At 37.9% G+C, this 24,994-nt stretch overlaps 1 protein-coding gene across 5 annotated transcripts in view; it reads left to right on the forward strand.

Moving 5' to 3' along the window:
• Positions 1–7,393: 7,393 nt before the first annotated feature.
• Positions 7,394–24,994, forward strand: part of cadm2a (cell adhesion molecule 2a) — a 231,010-nt gene continuing 213,409 nt past the window's right edge. For all 5 annotated transcript variants that reach the window (XM_044139743.1, XM_044139745.1, XM_044139744.1 and 2 more), the window contains exon 1: positions 7,394–7,906. In XM_044139743.1, the coding sequence (XP_043995678.1) occupies positions 7,846–7,906 (61 nt within the window). In that variant the 5' untranslated portion in view covers positions 7,394–7,845. The remainder of the gene's footprint in view (positions 7,907–24,994) is intronic.

Genomic DNA, 24,994 nt, shown 5'->3' on the forward strand with positions numbered 1-24,994 from the left:
TGTTGTGACATGACTTTAATCAGGCTGGTCATACTCAAAAACATTTCACTGTGGCTAAAATAAAATAAAATTGAAGAGTGGGGGGAAAAAATCATCCACACTGATGTTAAGAACTCACTCCGAGTAAAGCAGTTATTAGGTTTTGTGGGGAACTGATTTTTGAAACCGGGTTTAATTGGAAATCTTCAACCCTAACAAGTGAAATAATTTCAGGAAGGCATTTTGTACTTACTGTGGTTCTCTTTTCTTAATTTGAAATTTGATCAGTTGCCTGAAACATTCAAGTGTGACAAAAAGCCAAAAGAGAATAAAACTATAAGGCATCAAATGCTTTTTTTTTTTTTAAAGCACTGCTTCTTTGAAATTCTTGTGTGCATCTGTGTGCTTTTCTACAATGAGTGGTTCAATTCACTTTACCTGTTGGCACATAGGTGGGCAGCACTTTTTGAAGAGTTTCTGAGAGTTTCTATTTTGCTGTCACCAGACCCTGGTCACCAGGAAAAGTTAGCATCACAAGAAAGTGCCTTGTGTCCTATCTTTAAATCAGTGATCGTTGTGTGAGATGTTCTTACTTGTTTTAGGTCCATCTACACCTGTCTACACCTGTAGATTCACTGGAAGCTGCAAAGAGACTGTTCTTCTTCAGGTTTGAAGATGCATCAGGCAGTGAGTATGTCTTTCATACAAGGAGGTAGTCATTTCTTCTTTTACACTCGCTACAATCGAGGAGGGTCTTTGAATAACTAAAACATATTTTAAATAAATGTTTAGAGAATAAACCCCAAGATGCACTGTGCCACCTGGATGTCTAAACACATCTTCATAGACATGCAAGAAGAAACAAGACCTAACTTTTAGACCTGTTATTCAGCAAAACATTACTTATTACCTACAAACAGAATGATATTTTCTGTGTGTGTTTGAGTCATTGTTCTAATCAATAAGCTTAGAGGCAACTGGCAACTGCCTAACATGTACTGTACAAGCATTTTTACTTTTCTGAATGTTATTATAACTCTGAACAAACAGAGTATTTTACAGGTTATGTGTATTTGCATGATCCCCATTTCTAGCTAAAATAGAAAACACTTTTTATTTTTTCTTCTTAATGGATCACTGTTTCTTTTGATCCATATTTTTCCCCTTTTGTTTTTGTGAATTGTTAGGTGAACCCATACAGGGGCACAGGGATAAAAGAAAATTTGGGTATAAAATGTGTTGTGATTTATGTTGTGCTCCGCCTTGTTCCATCTGAGCCAAAGTGCTGGGCCCTCAGCTTGGCAACATGTGTCAGACCACATTAGGAAGACCAGTGAACAATGGACTCGGCCAGGAACAGGTGGTGGTTTCTTGCAACTCTGAGAGTTGGATGTGCATTAATGGTTGTGTGTGCGTGTGTGTTTGTGTGACAGGGAGTGAGAGGAAGATGGGTCTATCTGCCATCTGGAGCGCTGAGAAAATCCCAGGTGAGGCGGAAATTCGAATGTGCCGTTTCTATCAGTTCACTGACTGGCCTCTCTCCTGGATCCAAGCACTTTTTAAAGATGACCCCCCTGGTTCCTTGCTATGCCTCCAGTGAAGGCACACACCAATTTGAGAGTGTGAAATGAGCCATTACAAGGTGTGCTGCTCAAGGCTGTGCAACTCTTACAGACTAAGCAAAAATAAGATCAGCATGCCAAGACATGTCAACTGTATTCCTATAATTTCTCTTATCAACTTATGCAAAGCATTTTTGAACATTTATCTCATTTATCAAATGTATGGCAGAATATGAACCCAAATTTATGTTACTGCTGGCGTTGTAATGTAGAAAACAAAATCCAGCTTTGTTGGAAAATCTTTAGTTTGTGCAGAGCAAAATAATTTTCACTTGCCCCTGAATTTTACAAAAATTCAGGGGCATGATTGTATGTCATATTTGATTATTGATCTCCTTGATTCATTTATTTTGTGAATCACAGATTGACTTTATGAATGTGCCAGAGGCTTTGCTATATTGTGGCTGTAACCGAACTGTGGGAGATTTAAGGTGGAAATGCAATACATCATAGAAGAAAATAGAATAGAATCCTTTGTTGTCCCAGGAGAAATTCAGGTATAGATCTTGACTGCATATGAATAATTTCCCATTACTCTTGATGGGGTTGTTTGTGGCTACTGGTACCTTTAATTGAGAGAGTGCGGGTGCATGCATCTGAAAACACGCCACTGGCTTGGATCACCTGGGAAACATTTGCCAAGAATGCTTGTAACATAACAGAATTTCCCCCTTTGCAGTTTTGCTCAGTATTGTTCTAGAGTTAAAAAAAAATTGATGACATCTTTCAGCTGAAGGTTGAGATATATTTGGCTGTAAAATGATGACTTAATTAAAATATACCTGTCATATGTGTCGAGCGAGGTGTTTAAATTTCAGGAGCAAAATACTGTGGGTGACTCTGTGTTTCCTTTGTGTTTGACGCAAGATGTTTTCACTGTAAAGCAGTGTGTGTGAACTGGAGCTTGTATCAATTATTAGCTCAAGTAGGCAACTTTAAGGTAGGCAACATGAAAAATGTAATTTTATGAATAATGTATAGGCTGAATTTGTAAATAGGTGGATAATCACTGATAAGGTTCAATTTAAAGAAAAACCCTGTGCCTACATCATAGACACATAATATAAGAGACTAAAAATACTGTGAAACGATATATAATTGTCAAATTATTACATAAAAGATTCATTCAATAGCATAAGTTGTTTCTCAGTCACAGCAAATCACATTTTAAAAAACACTTTATTAATTCTTACTGTTGCGTAGGGCCTCTGATTACTGAGCTTCTGATATTTCCTGAGAGATTAGTTTTCTGATGCTTGACATTCATTTATATGTACATTAGTAAACTTCTCTGTTGCAGTTTTGTAAGCTCTTTCTCTTCTACCATATTCCCCTGATAAAATGACAAAGGTCGTGTAACCAAATGGTTCAATGCACAAAATGTTACTAAAGTTGGCAGTTTTAAAAATAAAAGTCTGTTTGAAACTTTCTTCCCTTTCTGTTTTTAGAGGCACTTTAGCTGTTTTTATCTATGATAACAACCAGAATACATCAAACTAGTCATTTATTTCTTTTTTCTCTGATGGGCTCTGCATTTTAAATACAATTAAAGACTAGACGGATACTGTAGTGAGTGCCTGGCACCTGCTTTTACTGAGCAGCTTTACAGTCTGTTAACTGACTGTAAATCAATGGGTCTAGTTTAACTCTAGGACATTCCTAAAATTATACAGAAACAATTCAAATCAAAGCTGTTAATTGCTGAAGAAATGTGCTTCATTATATCTTTCAGTCTTATAAAAGAGCAAACATGAATATGCTTAATTAAGTTAAAGAAGATAATTGGTGTCCCAAAATGCATTTCAGTGTGAAAACATTCAGGTTATCTATGACTTATTGCATTGGTATCAGTGACGTGCGATGAGGTTCATAGTTGGTGAGGCGCTGACTTACTCATAATCATATTTACAAATATAGACCACTTTCAAGTTATTGTCTATAATGAAATTTCGCGCATGCGGACAATCCTGGAGGGCAAAATGCGCGCTGCATAGCATGCGGCTATATGCATAGCCGCGCTGCCGCCGTATAATAATTCTGTTAACTCAATCAAACTTGGACATGTAGACATTATTAATTTCGTGCTGTGCTCCACAGCAAAGGGAAAACCCGTTGAAGTACAACTCAAAGCAACGTCTTTCTCGCTCTCTATATCAGCGCAGCTATGCGCAGGCTCGTTGCCATAGCAACTGACAACGCCACAAAAAAAAAACCCTCTCAAATATTTCCCACACAGAGAGCAGACCATTCAGTCTGTTGCAGTAGTATGGTTTTTAGGCTTAATGTTTATTCTGCGATTATTAATAAGAGAAGAAAACTATAAATACATCGCTGCACTTTACTTTACTGTATGGCTAGCTCGCTGTTACTGTTTCTTACTCTACAGTGGTGGAGTCACAAAGTCTGGGATCATGAGCGCCCCCTGCCATGAGGCAAGAGAACTGCCTGCCTCACCTCGATTCTGTTCTGTCGTTTCTGATCGCTCCTCAGCACACGAAACACTTTACACACACAGTTGGTGACAAAAAACACTGTACATTATAAACATAAGCTAAATTATGGAAAATCAGTTCATACATTAAATGTTTCTTAGCCATATTAGCCAATGCAGTAAGCCAGAGGTTGCACAATCGAAGGTGAGGCTCAGCTCGCTGCTGCCTCACCAGCTTCACTTCTGAGCATTTAAATGGGAAAATGCGAAAATTCAGCGATTATGAAAAACTGAAGAAAAACTAATCAGAACTGGTTAAGCTAAATGAAAAATAGGTACTTCATAGTACAAAGTGATTGGTATTTATTCACTAGGCATGTGTAAAGCATGTAAAATCTCAGGGTAGGGATATCAGTTTGGATACACATGTAGGATATGCTCATATCCCAGTTCATATAAACAGACACCAATAAATAGCACAATTACCTGCTCATTTGACAGAATGGATCATATAAAGAAGCCTACTTCTATCTTCTATAGTAGGAAGCATTTTCAAACTGCTGTTTTTGAGCAAGGGGTTTTTCATCATTATGGCTGTTGCACATTTCCCATCCATTGTGAAGATTTACTTCAAGCTTTGGATCAGAGCCATTGTACATGTCCAAGAAATTGTATCTTTTTGACCTGTGCAGTTCTGAACAATATTGTTCTGGGTTGCACGCTTAATTTGAAGACAAGGATTTCCATTTCACCTTTCTAAAATATGACTAGGCATCTGTTTGGCAAGTATAAATATTTCATATACATATTTATTGTTAACCCCCTTTTGTTCATTTATGTGACACAGATTTTGTGGCGTAGCTAATAAATTCATAAAATAAAAGAGGTGGTGTTTGGTATTGACGATTACTTCCATCAACCAGATATACGTACTCCTGATTGTTCATATGCTTCGACTGGCCAATAATTGGCGCAAATTCACATTGTTTTAGAAAGCACTTGTGGAACTTGTTAGAAGATTATTTCTACAACCCACTCCATGCCAGATTTAGCTAAATGAGATTTGCATGAATCTAACAAATCTAAAAAATACATATGAACTAATATTTAAAAGCTCCAAACTTGGTAGTTGAGAATTAAACATTTCATTATGCTATTACATCATGCTATGTTTATTTTATTACAAGGTCTAGCAGTGATTTAATATTTTCACAAGGATGTATATTATAGCCTGTATAAAATAATCTCGCAGGAAAGCACAGGGCAAAGTGTCTAGGTGTTTTTCGGAGCAGCTCCTACTCAGAATATAAGAGCTTCATCACAACAAAGCCACAGTGGCAGAATCTATCTCTGTGTTGTGTTGTCTATGTGCCATTAGAGGTTTTGTGCACCAGTGTCATTGTTTGTTCTGACTTCATAAATTCTCCTTCATACCTTTTCTTTGTGTCATGATGTTTTCCATCAAGGTGAAGGAAAAGTGCTCTGGGAGAGACAAACAACATTAATCTCGTCTTGTTCTGTAGTACCATACTTTCATGTATTGTAGTCTGATTTGCTTTCTGTTTGTCTTCCCCTTACCACCAACATTACCTCATGAGAAGTCAGTTTTAGTTATATTCATATATTCCGGATACACTATATAGATTCTGCTGTCTGTTTGTTCATGTTCTCACCCCATCCAAACTTTGATTCTCTTCTTTACTATCTATAAACTTTGATGTTGTTTGTGGACTTTTTATATTAAAAATTAAAATGTTGAATTGCTCTCCTCTCACTCCCTAAACTTTTCATCCTATCTCTAAGGGAGAGCCTAGACAACCAGCAGAGGAAACTCATTTCATCTGCTTTTATCTGCAATCACATTATTTTGGTCGCTATCTAAAAGATGGCTGTCCAAAATCTGACAACTCTAACCCAAAATGAGTCCAATTTACTTGAGCTACTTGCCCGAGTTATACTACAAGTATTGCTGGGTTTCAGACGACGTAGCACCGATGTCACCCAATGTAGATGGAGGGCTGGAAGTTAATGCAGCCCATTTATTTCTGTTGATCCAGCATCAAAATGTCTAAAGTCTGTTTTCTGTATGATTGTTGCAGCCGTTCTTATAGAGAAAAAGATAAACGTTATTTTTGTGTTTCGAAGGTAATTGGTCACAAGGGAATTCATTTTAAAAAAACTTACAGAAAAAAGAGGAGAAAAGTGGATTAACAATCTACAGCTAAAAACTAACACTGCGGAAACTAATAACTCCAGAGTTTGCAGCACCACTTTCTAAAGTAATCCATAAAATACAATAAATAAAATTTAATCTAGATTATTTAGAATAATCTAAATTTATTTCTAGTAGGGTTCTTGCAACTGTAGATGAAATTACAGTTAACAATACTGTTAAGTTTTTACAATAAGTTTAAGTATTTTGAATATGTCTCTACATGCAGTTTTGGTTGTGCTCTTTACATTTCATACCCACATTGCATCAATTTTTTTTGCATTAGTGATGTTTTGTGCCTGCTTTAAAGAGAGGTGATTTAAAATCCTTTTTGAGATATACTCAAAGGAAACTAAGCTGTCATTCATCAATATGCTATTTAAAGCTATTAGGATGTCTGCAGCATTAATTTGCTCAGGTTTATTTGGGTTTGATCAGTGATTGAAATTTCCAACAACTGGCCAAAGCAGGGACTAGAATCATGTTCATTAAAAAGAAATAATGGGGAATTGATCTAGGTCTATATAAGATTTTAGAAGTTAATAATTATTTTTTCCCTCAAAATTTGTCAAAAACATTTAAATGCGAAACAGAGAAACAAACTCAATAACACATTATGGTTTAGTGCGCGCTCACACCTGGAAGCATATCTGCATGCTTTCTGTTTTGAATTCTGATCCCATTGTAAAGGGTGAGAACACTGTAAAAGATTATCCGCCTTTTTCTATGAATGAGAAGTTATTTGATAAAGTACTGACAAAAGGACATGTAGTGGAAGGTTTTGTTTGTAAAAATTAAAGTTTCCTATGAATTTGTTTTTTTTGTAGTTGACCGTAAGTATTTTTAGATTTCATACAGATAATTACGTGATTGTTTACACCTGAATCGATATTCGAATTCAGTAGAGACGTGGACTCGTGGCATTTTATTCCCCAAAATCAAAGAAACTTAATTCATCTATTTTATTGTGTAACTCAAAATTGTTTCTTTTTTTTAAGTTTTTATTTTTGTTTGCAAAGTGACATCTTTTACAGCGTCTGATTTGAGCCGCTCCTCCATTTCCACCTACCCTCCACCCACTCCTGCCTAATCCCCATCACCATTGGTTTATTTTTCATGTCAGTCAAAGGAGTTTGGGCGGAACTCAAACAATCCACTCGTGCTCCAAGCACTGTGGACCGTGCGCCACGGAAGACCAAGACCAGTGCAGACAAATGTACGGGAACGGTAACGTTTATCCTGCTACCAGTGGAGCATTCTTATCAGCGCTTGCGGTCTAACGCTGATCTTTTTAAAAAATTATTCCAGAGTTCCTCTTACTGAGCGCACTCATCAGTAGTGCATCCCCGACAACATCCACATTAGTGCTTTAAAAAAAAAAATAATTTTAGAGGAGCGAGATTTTACATCGCAAGCAAAACAGCCTAGGGATTGTAGACTGGGCTGTGTTAACGCCGTTTCCCAGACACACACGAAAGCCACGCTCCTGCAGGTTCACCTGGATAAGCTGAGGAAGCCGTCCGGTCTCGCTTTGAGGTCCAGGAGGGAGACGGAGTGGAGAAATTAGCGCGGAAGACAGGAGCAACAAAGAAGCAGGCAGGATGAACCTCAAGAGTCATTTGATTTTCACTCTCTACACTATTTATGGGATTCTACTGAAAGGTGAGTCTGGGACGCGTGGGGAGTGCGTGGAGTGCATGTGCGCATCAGGTTTTCATGTGTGCGTGTGAATGTTTTCTGGCCAACTGTGATAGGAAGATGAAGAGGGGGCAAAACACGCTGCACACGCGGGTCCTGGCAGACCGGTGATGAGCCTTCTTTCTTTATCTTACACGCGCGTGCACGGGCGCGTGCACACGAACACACTGTGTTTTTTTTTCTCTCTTCTTTTTCTATTTGAAAACACACACATGTGTCTGTGCGTGTTGTCTGTAGACGTTAGAGATGCAGCACAGCCAGAGGACAGCTTACGTCCCGTCACGTTTTGAAGTCCGTTCATATTCGGGATGTTGATGCGTGCATAATTGAATGAACAGAACCCCTGGAAACTGACGTGCCGGACAGGGCGTTTTGTGCGCCTACGGTATCCTGTTGTGTCCTGTGTGCAAGCTGGTAATGAAAACAGACACACCTCACAATGAAATCCAACGCCGCGGGTGTTTTTCACTTGCTCCTCTTAGATCAGCCCCGGAGTCACTGGAAGCCTTTTTACGCGCTCTTATCTGCTTGGGTTCCTGGATTAGGGAAGAAGCTACCTTTGAAATATATTCTTATTCATGAGTGAGATTTATGGTATTTTCTTCTTGGGAAGCTCTGACAGCAAACTAACACACAGACTAAACTCAGACAGTTCAATGAGACTGCCCCCTTTTCAATCTATCCAGCAGGACTGATAATATAAATATGCCTCAGACTGAGCATCACTTAGCTCTTATTAAACATGCTGTGCTACTGTTTACTGTGTCTGAGAGCATATAAGACTTAAAGATCGAAAGGGATTTAAGAAGGATTTGCTGATATTGTGAGTGACATTCTGAACTCCCATATCCTGGTTTCAATAAATCTTCCTATAAACAGCTCTCAGATTTTAGAACAGCAGGTGATCCAACTGTAAACAGGAGGGGTGAGGGAAGGGCTAGGGCATGAAATCAGGGGGGACAAGGTCACTGTTACTGATCCACACAATTAACTTATTAACTTTGCATAGCTGTTCGTGAAATGGCTCAATGCCTTTTATTGTCACACTAAAATGGTGATTGATTAGATTAAATAGAGACAGAAGGATGTGAATGAAAAAGTGTGTATGCTATCGTTAGCTCTTCACAGAAATATATGTCGTTTCTCTATAAATGGTTGATAGGATAATAAATTACAAGTTTGTGGACACAAACTTACATTTTTCACTGCTATGTCTTAAAACAGTCCATATTTTATTCTTAAGTTAGTGCTGGGTGGCCTGAAAGTGTTGAAGAAGGAGCACAGAGTTCCAGAATATGGTGTACCAAACAGTGTTAGAATTTTTTTTTTATATATAAAGGATTCTAGCCACTCAAAGGTATCCAAATATGAAGATTAAATATGAAGAGGTATAGAGAGGTATGGCTTCAAATTTACCACCAAACAATTAAAGTTCTTTTCATGAGATGCCAGAGAAATTGCCGGCGTAATCAAAGTTTTCTTTAGTCATGTGGAGCATAGAGTAACACAAGTTCTCCCTCCCCACAACATATTCTGTAGGCTGTTGGTCAGCTGGCCAAAAAGAAGTCTGCTACACTGTTTTCTTGCTTACAAGACATGTACCGTACATTTTGCTAATGTGAATTATTTCCATTTGCTAGAAACACAGAGAGGGCTCTTTCACCAGTCTTATTAAGGTAACCGTGTTTTAAAACTGCAGTTGGCAAGCAACAAGTAATTGAAACGTGTAATACACTTTAAAGCTTCATAACAGCCTAAATGAGCTGGATAATATGGATGAGGAGAAAGATGTCTGATTTTCGATCTTGGACTTGTTAACTTCACAACTTGACTTCTGATAAGTAGATGGATCCTAGTACCATGACGGGTTATGATATCCTAAGATTATGTCCTGCTTACTTCAAAATCATATCAATATGCTGAGTATTTTAGTCATTGTATAAAGAATTTAGTAACATGAAAGGCATAATTATCATCGCCTTGACTTCAACCACTGTTCAGTATGGGAGAAAAGGGAAGCTCCATATGAGAGATCATTGGTGCTTGATTCTCTTGATCATTTGTTGTAGCCGCTTTGAAGTGTGTGTGTGTGTGTGTGTGGGCGTGTGTGTTTGTGTGTAAATGAGACAAAAGATCAGCCCTTTCTTTAATAACCCGACATGATTGAGGCCATTCTTGACTTAATGAATTGGTGTGTAATTAGGTATCTTAGGGTGTATCTAACAGCTTCCACTGCAGTATTTATTGATGTTCACAAGCCTGTCTTCTCATTTTTACTCTCTTTACACACTTGTTAGAAGTGCGTGGGTGTGTATAATTTTCTGCATGTATTGCGTACATTCCTTCAAATGTGCACTCTGTTTATATAGCTTATGTTTGAAGAGGCCGCATTGAAGACATAACACACACAAAATCACGCTGGTCTCTCTGCCTCTCTTGTCTTTACCCTGAAGAGGATAATACCAGGCTGCCTGATTTGAACAGTCATCTCTTGGTGCAAGACCTATTATTGCACAGGTTCAACACAGCAGGTAGGTCAGCCTCCTTCCGAATGAGGTATATCAAGGAAAAGACATGGCCTATCCTCGCACTCTGTAAATGACAGCTGTTTCAGCCCGTTTGGCCTTGAGCCAGCTGGCGTTCAGAGATCCAAAGGCACTAAATCTCTGTCGTAGAACAGACCTGCACTGCTATATAGCGCCAATGTGAGCTGTTGTGATGGAGGTCATTGTTTACCAACAGCTCGAGTTGTTAACATATTATCCAGTGTCTCTCGTGTGCCCATGCCGTAGCCAGAGAAAACAGCCTGTTATGCAAATGGACTTCTTACGTAAGAGCTCAGGGCTGAGCAGTGAGCAAGGGGAGGTGGAGGCAGAGAGACACGAAGAAAGAAGTAGGGAAATGTTAAAGAATAGAGGAGTTGATAGGAGTGTAATGTGGGAGCAGAGGTGTGGAGGAGGAATGCACAATCTTCTCAACTAGAGTGTTTGGTGTGTGTGTGTGAGAGAGCGAAGGATGTGCACTGCTTGTTTGCTCTACGGATGCTTGTTTATCGCCGCTGCTCTGTCTGTTTTCTGTCGCCTTGCCTGCTTGGCAGTCAGTCGTTCTGAACTCTGATATTGCTAGCCTAAATACAAACTCCCGCTGAGGGATGTGTTTATCCCTGCAGTGAGACTAAGCTGGTGAAGGCTGACCCTCCATCCCTCTGTACTTCCGTCCATTCCTCCCTCGCTTCATCCTCCCATCCTGGTGTGGAGCTTTGTAGCACAGCAGCGTGGGAAAGCTACTGATAACAAGCGGCCTTGTGTGTGTGTGTGTCTGTGCATGTTTGCAGAGCTACTGATTACACAGGAGAAACAAGTTGTTCCCTCTTTCTTGCGTACTTGCAATTTCCCTCTCTCTTTTTGTCCCTCTCTCTTTGCATCTGTCCGTTTTCATAGACATCACATATGTGTCCTGCACCTTACACATTCAGCACAAAGCTTTGCTGTACTGGGAATCATCTGGCTCAGTGTGCATCACACAGACCTACACAGGTGGAGTTCCACCGTGGGTTCACTGCAACTCTGCCAAGGGATTTCCCATGATCAAAGCCAGTCTTTTGTTAGTCCAGGTGTTATAAAAGTTAAAACAGAAAGGAGGAGGGAGAGGAGGCTTGAGGGAAATGTGGTCGGATCCAGAGCTTACATGCTCCTCTCGTCAAAGCAGAATGGCTCTAAAAAGAAAAAAAAAATGATAGCATCCTTGTTGCTTTATGCACAAGGTAGCTGGTCCAGCTGGGCAGATTTGCTACCAAATGCCCAATTATGATATGTTCAGACTCTTTTCCTCTGTGTAGACCGTTTGGTTAACAAGGTAGAACTTCAATTATAAAACAAGGCTGTGGGAATGTTTTAAGCGTTTATGTATCTGAAAAACTGAAATGAAGCATTATGGACTAAGGAGTTAGCTTTATTCAGTCAGTGGTTGTTTCTGATATGGGCAACATGGGTAACTTCCCAAGGCAGAATCTTATTGTAGCTGTCTATAATAGCCCAATCTGCTTTTATTTAAGAAGAAAAGCATTAGTTAATACATTGCTGTTGTTAAAATAATGCAATAAATTTATTATTAGAATTATAAAAATGTTGTCTAACACCAGTATTTCATATTTTGATGATAATAAGTATTTATCGAATGTAAATGTTGACAGAATTTCAGCAAAAAATGGATTTTGAATAGAAAAGAATGATAACTTTATTTACCCTCAAAGGCAAGTAAATACTTCTGATATTAAAATTTAAATTAATCATAGAGTTGACATTTAAAGTCATCCTTAGCATTTCATAATTACTATTAACAATGTTATACAGGCTAGCATTGCTAAAATATCTGTTACATTAACCCTGAAATTACCCATAATCCACAACACAGCTAGCCAACGTTTATATATGGGGGCTGTAAAGGTCAGACCAATGGAAAACAAATGGCCTCCAGAAGGGACGTTTTATGTTTTACACAACATCCCATTGTAATTTTGTGTAAATATTTGATTCAGGTCAATTCTGGGTTAAAAAGTGACACTTAATGCTTCTAGATGCATCACAGTTTTAACTGATATTCTCAACATTTACAACAAATGTCTATATAGGTTTCCAGTTTTTCCAAGTGCAGGCTGCTTTATATTAACCAATGCAGTAACATACAAAAAGCCAACAGTGAAACCCATCAAGTACAGATCCAGCCTGAGCAAAATCCATATGGGGTCAATGTACATGTGTTGCCTGGAATACTCCATGATAGACAGAATTTAAAAGCAACCAGCAGCCTAAACAAAGCAAGCTCACTGTAAAACACAGGTCTCAAACTCCAGTCCTCGAGGGCCGCTGTCCTGCAGTTTTTAGATGTGCCACAGCTACAAAACACTGGAATGAAATGGCTTAATTACCTCCTCCATGTGCAGATAAGTTCTCCAGAGCCTTGCTAATGACATAATTATTCTATACAGGTGGTGCAGCAGAGGCACATCTAAAAGCTGCAGGACAGCGGTCCTTGAGGACTGGAGTTTGAGACCCCTGCTGTAAGACATTCAGTCTTCCTGTTGTTTGCTTAAAGTCTCTTGCAAACTGGATGGAACGGCAAACATTTCGATGGGCCTTGGCATGTAGCTTCTTATACCTCTGTATTTTCTTCTGCTTTCATGTTAAATGCCTCACTGGTAATTAAAGTAGCCAATGTGTCTTTTTTTCTCTAGAAAAAAAGTGGTAGTTATTGCATTTTTTTTGTGAAAAGCAAAGAGAACAGTTCCAAATCTAAATTATCTGTGTAAATGAATCAAATCAAGAGTCATCCTGACTCTATGAACGTACATAGCTGCTGAAGACATGATTCTACCACGTTTTTGTAGCTGAGGATTCATATATAACCTTGAGGTTCCCAGGTTGTACTATTATGTTTGAAAACAAATGCATAGCATCAGTGTTAAATAAATTATTCTTTTGAACTGAAAGGACCATTGCTCACTTTTACTGATCCACATCCACATGTCTTCTCAAAGAAATACATGGTCAAGAATGAATGATGTTTTTTTTTCCTGCAGATGTCAAGTGTACAAATCACTAAAATGACTGTCTTGTCGGGCAAAAATTCAAGAAAAGAGTGTTATTTTATCCCAAACGGCATCCTATTGTAGAATAATACACTGTTAGTGCCTTGAGCTAATGGCTTCCTACCGGTTACGATCACACAACATGTCAAGCATATTTCTTTTTGCAGAAGATTCAGGTTGAATAAATGTCAATTTTACTTTTTTATTTTGGCACCAAGTGTGTGTGTTATATTTTTTAAGGCACAGTGTTATTTAGTCAGCCCAGAGCAAGAGGCAGAGATCAAATGGGCCTCCCACAGAGAAAGGTGAGAACATAAGCCCACAGGTGGATTCTACTTCACCAGCATCAACAGGCTGCATGTTTACACCGTTAGTAGACACCCAGCAGGTGAAAGAAATGCACAAGCTCAACTAACATAACAGCTAATGGCACTTTTTACATGTACCTATGTGTAGAAGGTAAAATATAGAGCAGTGTGCAATGTTTTAGGTGATGTGCTCTTCTCTGACAAGCATGGAAGTTCATTGCAGACTATAAATAGTTTGATGTCCATCCATCCAACACGCTTATTCTTGCAGGGTGCCTAGAGAGAACCCACGCATGCAAAACATGCAAACTCCATGTAGAAAGACCACAGGCTGGGACTCGAACCCATGACCTTGCTGCAAGGCAACCAACTGTGCCACTCTGCAGTAAATAGTTTTATGTGTGGCTAATAATTACTACCACATCTTGTAAAAGATATTTGTATCCCATAAGGTGTGTTTACACTTCAGGAACCTATTTATGAATTTAGGTAGTTTTCTTGAGTAGTGTTCTCTCCCTCCTTGCAGTTTAACTACAGGAACTGAGAATATATCTTACTAAAAGAAATATCAATTCTGAAAACAGTCCTGTTAGGAGGTTATGACTTTTTGGATGGAGCCTGAACTAAAAGAAAATATTCTTTGTGAGAGGATGCTGAACATTTCTCACTGGTTAAATATTGCCAGGTTGTTATTTCAAGAACAACAGTGAAAGAGGAGTTTTCCTCGAAAGCAGTTGGCAACAAACCTTTGTGTTGCATTGCTGACCTGTATGTGCACATCTACGTGTACACGCTCTAAATGTCACAGGGACGAATTACACAGGTCACTTGGCTGGATGAGGACAAGTGACAGTTGCCTCATTGCACAAGTTCCATAAGAAAATAATGGGGAGGGAGATTTCTAAATTAAATTTTCAAGCAAAAATGATTTCCTTTAATCCTTCCTGAATATAAAAACCTGGAAAACTGAGGATATTCAGATATGTTTCATGATCTACTTAGCTTCTTTTATTTAAAACAATATAGACAACTATTAGGCCTACCTGATAAAGTATAGTATACTGCTTGGTATATTTTGACACATGTAAGTGGATTGTGCCTAATCCAAATAAGTAGATAAAGCAAAAAGGCCTGGATAAAAGTTACCTGAAAGATTAATTATTGCATGGGATTGTCAAACGTTCACTTAGCACTATTTTTTACTTTTTACCTAAAGGTTGTGCAGAACTAGTACATTCAACTGAGGAAGCTTCTTGAGACATAATAGTTTTGTATTTCACTGTTTACGTCCTGGGATTCTTTTATACTTGCATTCAACCCAGGGTGCCAAAACATTTGGTTATGTCCCTATGTGTGGTGCGAGTGTGGCTGTGTGCACAGATGCATGCATATGTGATGTCTGCATTAGTATTGAATTCCAAAAGGATTAGACTGGCTAATCTTAAACTCCAGTCTTTGACAAGCCATGTGTCACTAATCTCAAACACTCTTTGAGAAAAAGACACAAACACAATCAAAGTTTGGATTAAAGCTCTCTGTAAACACAAGGCTGTATTCCTTTAACACTGCGATGGAAAATTGTTAGAATTTACAATAGAGGGGGCAAAGAAACTGAAAAAAGATGTAATTCCATACTTATATAAACACTGTATTGTATGCTTAGAAATAGTTCATAATCGGAAGTAGGTTGATTTGATGTCCTATTAAGTGGAGCTAATTTATTTTCCAGGTTTCTTGTCTTAACAGCCTCTTGCCCAGACAAAATTCTTTTTATGGCATGCGCCTTTTCATCTCAAGGCTTCTTTTCATACAGCTCCCTGAGGCTGGACTTTGGAGACTTGGCCGTACATGTTCAATCATTTTTTTGCCAGCAGAAATAAAGATATGGACAGCAGTGACTTTACCTGCTGTGGTCCTTAGCCCCAGCTCTGTTATTGTTTGGGGACTTTGCGTCTCTGCTTGATAGAAATGAATTCATTCAAAATGATGTGTGTCTGTATAATGTACATAGATGTTCTTGTACACAGAACCATATTGTGTTTGTTGCTACAGTAAAAAGGAGAAGAAATATACTGACTGTTGAACAAACTAGCCAAAAGCTGAGGGAGAAACTGTTTTATGATTTTGTTGGTGTTTTGTTAACCCAGATAGATCAATTGTATCTTTTTTCAATGGTTCACAGGCAAATATTTGCTATATAAAGCATATAAATGACTGTTTATTTTTTGCATTATAGTAAATTTTTTTGACTGTAAGCTAATTAACAAATACCATGCTGCTCAAGAAAAACAACAAAAATGTTGATTTGCAAATTGATGCATACACAGAGAAAATCTTGTAAATTCTTAGAAAGCCTTTCACATCCAGAATGTTTTGTCTTTTGTTGTCAGTGTTTGTCACACTTAATTGTTAATCCAAATTCCACAAAATTAGATTAGATGTGCCATGAAAGATCCATCTCTATAAATAGAATTTTGATAAATTAGACTTTCAGTAAATTTGTTATTCAGAAGTAAATTTGTTATTCAATATAAAAGTAAAGCTTATCATGTACATTCATTACACACAACAGAATTATAATGTAAGAGTGTTTTTATTATTAATTTAGATTAATGATAGGACACTTATAAAATGGATCTTTGATCTCAAATAGTTTTAACCTGGTTAAATAAAGGTTGAAGAAGAATAAGAAAATGACATTGATTTTTCTATTCATTAAATCACCAAATTGAGTTTCACAGAAAAAAAAACTTTCTCATAAATGTTTTATGACCTACAGACTCGTGCAAAAGACTGCAGACTTGACAGCTGTCCAGCAGACAGTCATCCACACCCTCCATAAAAGATCTTTATAAAAGAAGCTGACGGTTGACACTGAGCCCTGTACAAGCATAATAATGAAAAGTTGAACTGGAAAACTGTGGTGGAAAAACACACACAAGCAACATGGATAAATTTAGTTTTAAGAGGAAACAAAACCCATTCAATAATTTGGACCAGATTCAGAGGCCGGAACCCTGTAGAGAATCTATGGATTATGATTAAAAGAAATATTATTGTCTAATCCAGTCTTAAACAACACCTACAACAATGCAGAAAAAGGTAAAGGCATTTATTGAAGCAGATCCTTTGTTAAAATGTATCTTATTCTTTCTCTCACCTCTATACTTTAGCTTAAAGCATGTTTTCAACAAATCTACATGCACTGAGGTTGAATAACATTTAGGTTTTGCTTCATTGCAGTGTTACAGCTCTTTATATCATCCAAATTATTGATTTGGTTCTTAACTGCTTAACTTGCAGTTGTAGAGTAACAAATACGGAGTTATAGCACTACACTAATTGAAAAACAGGATTTATTGCATTCACAAATACACAAGTATTCACATGTTTTAGCTTTCAAAGGAAAGCTAAAGCTAATTGAAACATAATTCCCCAAAGACACATGCTTGTGTTAATTGGCTGTGTGGTTGTGTTTGTGTGCACATAAGGGTGTATGTGTTGTTTCTGCTCATATTTGCCTGAAGTCAGTTTCTTGTCCCTTGTCTAATCATCAGCTTGAGGGTACCCCCCTCTGCACAACTTAATTTGATCTTTGAAAGCTATTATACTCTTTTGCATGAGCACCATTTCTAAATATGTCTAATTTAGTAAAATTATTTAACTAGAATTCATTGATGTGGACTTGAATTCAAAGTAAAACGGTTTATTTACTGTAATAGGTATATCAAACTGGGTATTGTTGTGTACCTTGAGACTGAGGTATATGTGGGAGTGCAGTAACTCATTAAGTGTTTGTGTGGTTCATTAATTTCTACCTGTGGGAAACTTAAGGTATTACATCGTTTCTAGGCACAGAACCTTAATTCTGGAAAGCCCAGGTGTGAAATTTCACCCATTTGAAACTCTGTAAGCCCTTATTAACACACATAAAACAACCAATCTTTGTTTTGAAAATTGTAGAAACTGAGTGTCCAGAGGACGAAACAAATTGGCCTTGTTGTGTCACTACCTGTCTTTTCTTTTTAATCGTAAATGCAGACATTTTTGATGGCTTTTTTTGTTTGCTTGTTTTTTTTTTTACTGGGTGAATGTAGTTTTCCTTATTGCCTTGCCAAACCTTAGGCATATGTCTGTTTTCCACCAGCACAATGTGAGATAGGCTTCTCTAATCTTTTGTGACGTTCGATAAAGGCAATGTGTGTTTGCTGATACAGACATACTTTTTGAATGAGACACTTCAGTGTCGCATGGTTCAGCTCTTAAATAACAGGTATGCACTGAGAATTGCATACCTGTTATCTATGAAAGGTGCAGGACACGTGTGGTGTCTATGAAAATGGACAGATGCAAAGAGGGAGAGACAAAAAGAGAGAGGGAAATTGCAAGTACGCAAGAAAGAGGGAACAACTTGTTTCTCCTGTGGAATCAGTAGCTCTGTAAACGTGCACAGAGACACACACACACACACACACACACACACACAAGGCCGCTTGCTATCAGTAGCTTTCCCACGCTGCTGTGCTGCAGAGCTCCACACCAGGATGGGAGGATGAAGCGAGGGAGGAATGGACGTGCTCAGTGGAACTGGATAATTTCTATAATTTCTTTCTATGGAACTGGATAATTGACGTGACGCCGGCTCCGTCCTCATGCGAAAGTAGAGCAGTCTTCCGACAAAACCCATTCAATAAGTAATCAATGATGTCAGTAACATGTTACTGACATCATTGGTATTGAATCTTTGAAAGTTAAGTTAGAAAAAACATGGAAATTAAAGAAGATATTTAAACCAATTGGCATTTTCTTGACAAGCTGTCTGGAGATCGTTTGAGGCTGCAAAAGAGGGCAAGAAAACAGGAAGGCTGAATAGACTATAGCCAGGTTGCTCTGTTTTGTCCTTTTGAGTTTTCAGCCTCTATTTTGAAACATACAGGGTCTGAAAATATTAGAAGCCTATAAGAAGTCTTTGACGTCAGGCAGCAATCTACAGTTTTTAGGGAACACAAAAGGGCACTCTGTGTTAGTAATTCTAGCTGGTGCAACCTTGCTATCCACTTATATAAATAAGGAAAGTTTAAAATGTCAAACCTGTACCCATATTGCCTTTGTCAGTCAGAAATAGAAAAGTTCTGTTTTAGAAGGACTACTCTGTCACACATATGGTGTGCAGTCTACTCTGTTCCAAATCTAAATAGTTAATGACCCCCTCAAGGTCTAGAAAAACATATTCCAAATGCTCAATTGGTACCCTTACAATCTTTGCATTTATTCAATAAAAATTGTTCCAAAACCAGTTGAATCTTAGTAAACCTGTTAGAGAGCACCAATATTTACATGGGCTAAATTCTTTGATCAAATTAGTGTTTTGTAATGTAATATATGTAATTGAAAAAAAAATCTGAGTTAAACTTTTACATTGGCACACAATTAAGATGATTAAGACATATGTTTACATTCACCAGGCTCTATTCAGAATAGAAGCACTGACATGTGCAGAGTTGTAAAATTTTCCTTAAAAAAAAAACAAAACAACTGTTGTACTTCTGTCTGTGCTTAACATAAATCTAAACACAGTAATGTGTTTGTTCTGTCTTCTGAGCAGCCGGAATAAACCCACAGCAGGTTCTAATAATGGTTGAGATGTTTCTGCACTCCCTAATTAAGCTACATGCAAACAACACTTGCTGTTGGTCTTCCTGCATTACAGGATGAGAGAGGTGGAGGAAATAAACGTCCTTCAAAGTCCTGTGTTTCCTACAACTACAGCACTGCTGCACAATGCAGAGTCTGGTCAGTTTGTGACAATTAAAATAACATGATTAAAACAAGTGTTCAAAAGCACTCCATTCAAATTAACAATTGGCATGAACTTCCTTTCGCATTCGGATTACAATTTCATTTGGTGAGAGCATAATCCAACCAGAATATTCCAATTGGCTTGCTTATATGACACTTTTTTTTCCCCCAATCAACCATCTATTCTGATTACTTATGTTTATGTAAATGTGTCTAATGTCATATGATGGTGCCTGGTTTAAGCTATAATGTGACTTGACGTATTTGATTTTTGGCAAAAATACATTAGAAAATGTCAAAGAAATCCATGACCATTAATAGGATTAGAGCTTTTGAAAAGCTGCTGTAGGTGTAGATGTAGTATTTTACTCAGTATGCCTTCTCAATTTAGCTGAAAAACCCAAGACTTTATTGATAGGTATGTGACACATTTAAATTCAGGCAAAGACATAGCTGAAATAAATAAAAGTGGTTTTACTATTGAAAACCCTTAATTTTCTTTTAAATTAATTTATTATATTAGCTTTTTTTTTTATCTTAGCACTCGTAGTACAGTATCGCCTTTTATTTCAACCCCCAGGCGAAGTCTATTGTAGAAAGAAAAACAGAATTGCTTCCTAGTTTCTAGTCTGGACTTACTGGATGTTGAGATTGCTCCAGGCCTGTTGTAGAAGGAAGGGAAGATGGAGTCAAGTAAGACAATTTATAACAGTTAACCAAATGAACTGAGACCCTTGGCTTGGGTAGTACACATAATGCGCCTACGGGATTTCTTCTCTACGCAAATTGTTCATAGTGTCTGTGTTGAGGTGTGTGTATGGGTTGTGCATGTACAAACTCTTAGCACACACAAACGCATATCTCTCTTCACCATCTGTCTCTGTTTGCCACATTGCAAATCCATTATATGCTACACCACATTATTCCCCCAATCCTAAGTAGAACACACCCCTAAGCTTACTTCCACTATTGCTACTCAGTGGAACGGTGACAATTTGCCACTGCATGCACATCTTTGTTACAGATGCCGTGGCATGTTTCCAGCTGGATTTTAATACATATTTTCATGCTCCATTTGAATTTTTTTGTAAGTTGGTGTTTAGCATTGACACTCTGAAATTTTACAAGCCTGTTTGCTTGTTCCTGCTGTTTCACGAGGAAATTAGTGTGATAAGATATTTTTATCTGGTCCCCACTGAATTAACAATGGGCCTTAATAATCCTGCCACATCCAGAATTATTCATTTTTCCATTCTGGCAGAGAGATTTAACACAAGTAGATGCATACACAAACACACATACATACACAGACACTCTGTGTGAATCTGGCTAGGGCTTGGCTCACTAGTTTTATGGCTAACTCATCTTCAGTTCTAATCAAAAAGATTCCCCAGTTCCTAATCTCCTGCTGTGGAAACAGAGTTATTATGTTTTTAAATGGTCTCCAATTACTGGCAATTTCAGTTCCTATCTTAAAGCTATTTGCTTTTCTCTCACTTTGCTCTGCATGGGTACAGCGGGCATTGTCCTTTGTAAAAACAACTAGAAGATAAGTTAGACGTAGAGCAGAAGCATTTTTGGAAAGCAAAATTGGTTAGCCTTTCTGTGCACTTTTCTCTTGTCCCTCCTTGTCTTTTATCATTAAAAATTGCAAACAAAGTTGAGTTAAGGTTTTTATCACCCTCATCAGTGTGCATTCCTCAGAAATCTTATTCACCCTGTTTATCAGTCTTCTTCACAGTCAGGAGTTCATACTGCTTGACAATAAATATTTTTGCAAAATTCTAATTTGTAACCCCTGTCAGCTTTCCTTATAATAAGGATTCTCAATTTCTGAAAGCACTCTTGCAGTCCTTGAAATAGTTTTTCTTATGAGTGCAGGTTTTTAAGCCTTGTGCTGTGTTTTTATGCCTCCATACCTTTAACATTTCTATTCAGAGCATCATTGCAAGGGCATTTTATAATTTTGAAAGTTAATCTTAGGTCCACCTGGAAAGTAAATTCAGTTGGATTAGTTTTGATGAATTGGATTTCAGTTGTAACCTTGGCTGTGCTTTCTGGCATTTGGCAGCAGTCATTTATTTTTAGTTTTTGACATTTCAATGTAGTGTAGGATTTCATACTCTTCAGCTTTTAAAAACTTTTATACTTTTTCTCTTATGAAATAATAATTCATCAATATACACTCAGTTCTCCATAATGTTTGGTATTTCTTGTGTATAGAAACACATTTCTATACACAATTTGTGGAAAAATATCACTAAAATGTTTGATTTCTACAAGTATTCAGGCTCTTTGACGTGACTCTCACAGTTGAGCTGAGTTGCATTGTACTTCCATGAGACGTCCTTGAGATATCTGAGTCCATAACTAAAGTACACAAAAGGGTAATGAAATTCTTCAGACATAGCTTGTGAAGTTTCTATAAGATCTAACAGTGCATATCGGGATACAAATGAAGCCATGAGGTCAAAAAAGAAAGAAAAGTCTGAAAGTGGAAAGATGAAAAAAGTCTTCTTATGCATTGACAATCCCAGTAAGCACAGCAACCTCTATCATTCTCGTGTATAAAAGATTTAGAAATCTCTCCAAGCCGATCTAACTTTATAACACAGAGGACACTGGTCATTCATGTGACTCACTAGCTAATACTTTGAAATGTGTTCAATTACATTAGGTAATTAGAACAACCATGACATTAACATCGAGTCATCTATTGACCTAGGATGGGGGTCGGCAACCCGGCTCTTTAGCGCTGCCCTAGTGGCTTCCTGGAGCTTTTTCAAAAATGTTTGAAAATTGAAAAAGAAGCGGGTGGAAAATATACGTTGGTTTCTGTAGGAGGACAAAAATCACACAAACATTCTTAACTTTTTCCAATGCTATAAAAATGTGTAGAATAAATATAAAATTTCAACATTTCCGTCAACATAAATTTACGTCATATTCTGTGACACACGTTTCTTTCAGCTGGTTGGGTGGCTTTTGTAAACAAACCAACAGTGACGTGCGGTCAGGGGAGGCAGGTGAGGCAGTGCCTCACCAGCCATCATGGAAAGAAAGAAAATATATAATCATAAAGTAATTTAAATTGTTATATTCATCCGGTGGTTTGTACTAAAAAATATTTATTTTTCATGTAGCTTCACCAATTTCGATTTTTATTTGTTCAAAATCGCTGAATTTTCTTATTTTCCCATTCAAATGCTTGGAAGCGATGCCGGTGAGGCAGCAGCGAGCTCTGCCTCACCTTGGATTGCGCAACCCCTGGCTCTGCGCTGGCTGCTAAGCGGAGAGAGCATGTTGCTGTACGGCGTCAATAAAATGGTTTAAACAAATTTAATATGTGAACTTATTTCCAATAATTTAGCTTATGTATATAATGTACAGTGCTTTTTGTCACCAACTGTGTTTGTGTAACGTGTTTCGTGTAATGAGCGATTATAAACGGCAGAGAACAGGTTCGAGGTGAGGCAGGCAGTTCTCTTGCCTCATGGCAGGGGGCGCTCAAGATCCCAGACGTTCGTCTTGTTCTCTCCTCAACTGCCGAGTAAGTGACAGCGAGCTAGGCTAAACGATTCGGGAAGCAAGTCAAGTGCAGCGGTAGATTATAATAGAGATAGTGATTTTTTTCCCTCTCGCTTATCCCGACTTTTGACATTTATTTTGTTTAGTTTTTTAAGGAAATGTGTGTTTTGTGAGCTACAGTTTGTATGTGTAAGGATGCAGAAGTGAAACATAACCTGTAAACTGCTGTCAATCTATGCATCTATTTGCAAATCTGATTCTGATGACGTCAGTGCCTCACCAGCTATGAACCTCACCGCACGTCACTGCAAACCAACGAGTGTGTGGTGGACCCTGGAGAGCAAAGGGGGAAAAAGAGGAAAATAGCCGAGGAGAAATTCTACAATTCTTGGACCGAATCATTTGGATTCATTGTCAATGTGGAAGGATTACCTGAATGTTTGCTCTGTAGCAAGAAGTTGTCAAATAATAAAAGACTGTACTTTGCAGGCTATAGAGCGCAAAAAGAAGAAAAAAAAAAGAAACCGGAGAAATGGAAATGTAGATATATAAGGCACACCGGGCTATAAGCCACATGGTTCAAAGTGTGGGGAAAAAGTAGCAGCTTATAGTCTGAAAAATACGGTCATGTGGAAAGACATTCCCAGGGAAGGCGCTATATTAGCTGCTGCGTTAAAATTAAAGTTGCATCTTACATGCCCGATGTGGAGAAGCTGTCGAGTGATGTCCGTAAACAGAAGTCACATTAAACGAGTAAGAACACAATCCTGTCTTAGCCACATATATAGAGTAACAAAGTGGTTGTTTTTATAAATTGATTAGTAATTTTTGTCAGTATACATTTAGAATGACACTTAGCGATATTATTGTATTTAACATCCTCTGGTCCGAGGATGGCTGCGTTGATTGTGTGTCAAAAGAGAAGAGGATGCTGCCATGTTTTACCATTGTACTGACTTGCTTGGCATTTGCACTGAAATCAAACATAAACTGTATTAATTTAATTTTATATACATTACCTTTTCAAAAGGATGTTGTTTTATTTTATAACTGCACTTTGCGTTTTATTGCACTCCGTTTGTTACCCAGATAACGGGCGCATTAAGCACGTTCCGTTTTGTTGTTTTTTTGATCACACACTTAACGTGATTGTTTACGAGGAGCGAGGTTGTTATGCAAACTGCATTTGGGAGCAGATTTTTCGAGTTCCAAAAGGAAAAATATCCTTCCCTGTCGAATCTTCATAATAAAAATTACATCGAAAATCTGATTTCTTTTTTGTGTTTATTTAATTTTATCAATGCAATGAAACACAATACGTTCATATCGTAACGGGAGGTAAACTTAAAGCACCATTCTACAACAGAATAGTCACGTGGTGCATCATTCCTTCCAGGGCTCACAGCAGTGAAAATAAACATTTGATCATGAAGGGTCATGAATGTACGCACTTAGTCGTTTTGATAATAGGCTAAAATAGCTAATATAAACATCCTCAGTTCCTGTGTTTTCTTCATTACAAGCCTTAAATAAGGCTTTTAATTTTTTGCGGCTCCAGACAGATTTGTTTTTTGGTTCAATATGCCTCTTTCAACATTTTGGGTTGCCGACCCCTGGCCAGTCTTTCTGCATGGAGTTTGCATGTTCTCCCTGTGCATGGTGGGTTCTCTCCGGGTTCTCCGGCTTCCTCCCACAGTCCAAAAACATGACTGTCAGGTTAATTGGTCTCTCTAAATTCTCCCTAGGTGTGAGTGTGTGTGTGTGAACGGTTGTGTCCTGTCTGTTTTCTGTGTTGCCCTGCGACAGACTGGCGACCTGTCCAGGGTGAAC

Source organism: Gambusia affinis, linkage group LG15, assembly GCF_019740435.1.
Source record: "Gambusia affinis linkage group LG15, SWU_Gaff_1.0, whole genome shotgun sequence".
Classification (NCBI taxonomy): domain Eukaryota; kingdom Metazoa; phylum Chordata; class Actinopteri; order Cyprinodontiformes; family Poeciliidae; genus Gambusia; species Gambusia affinis.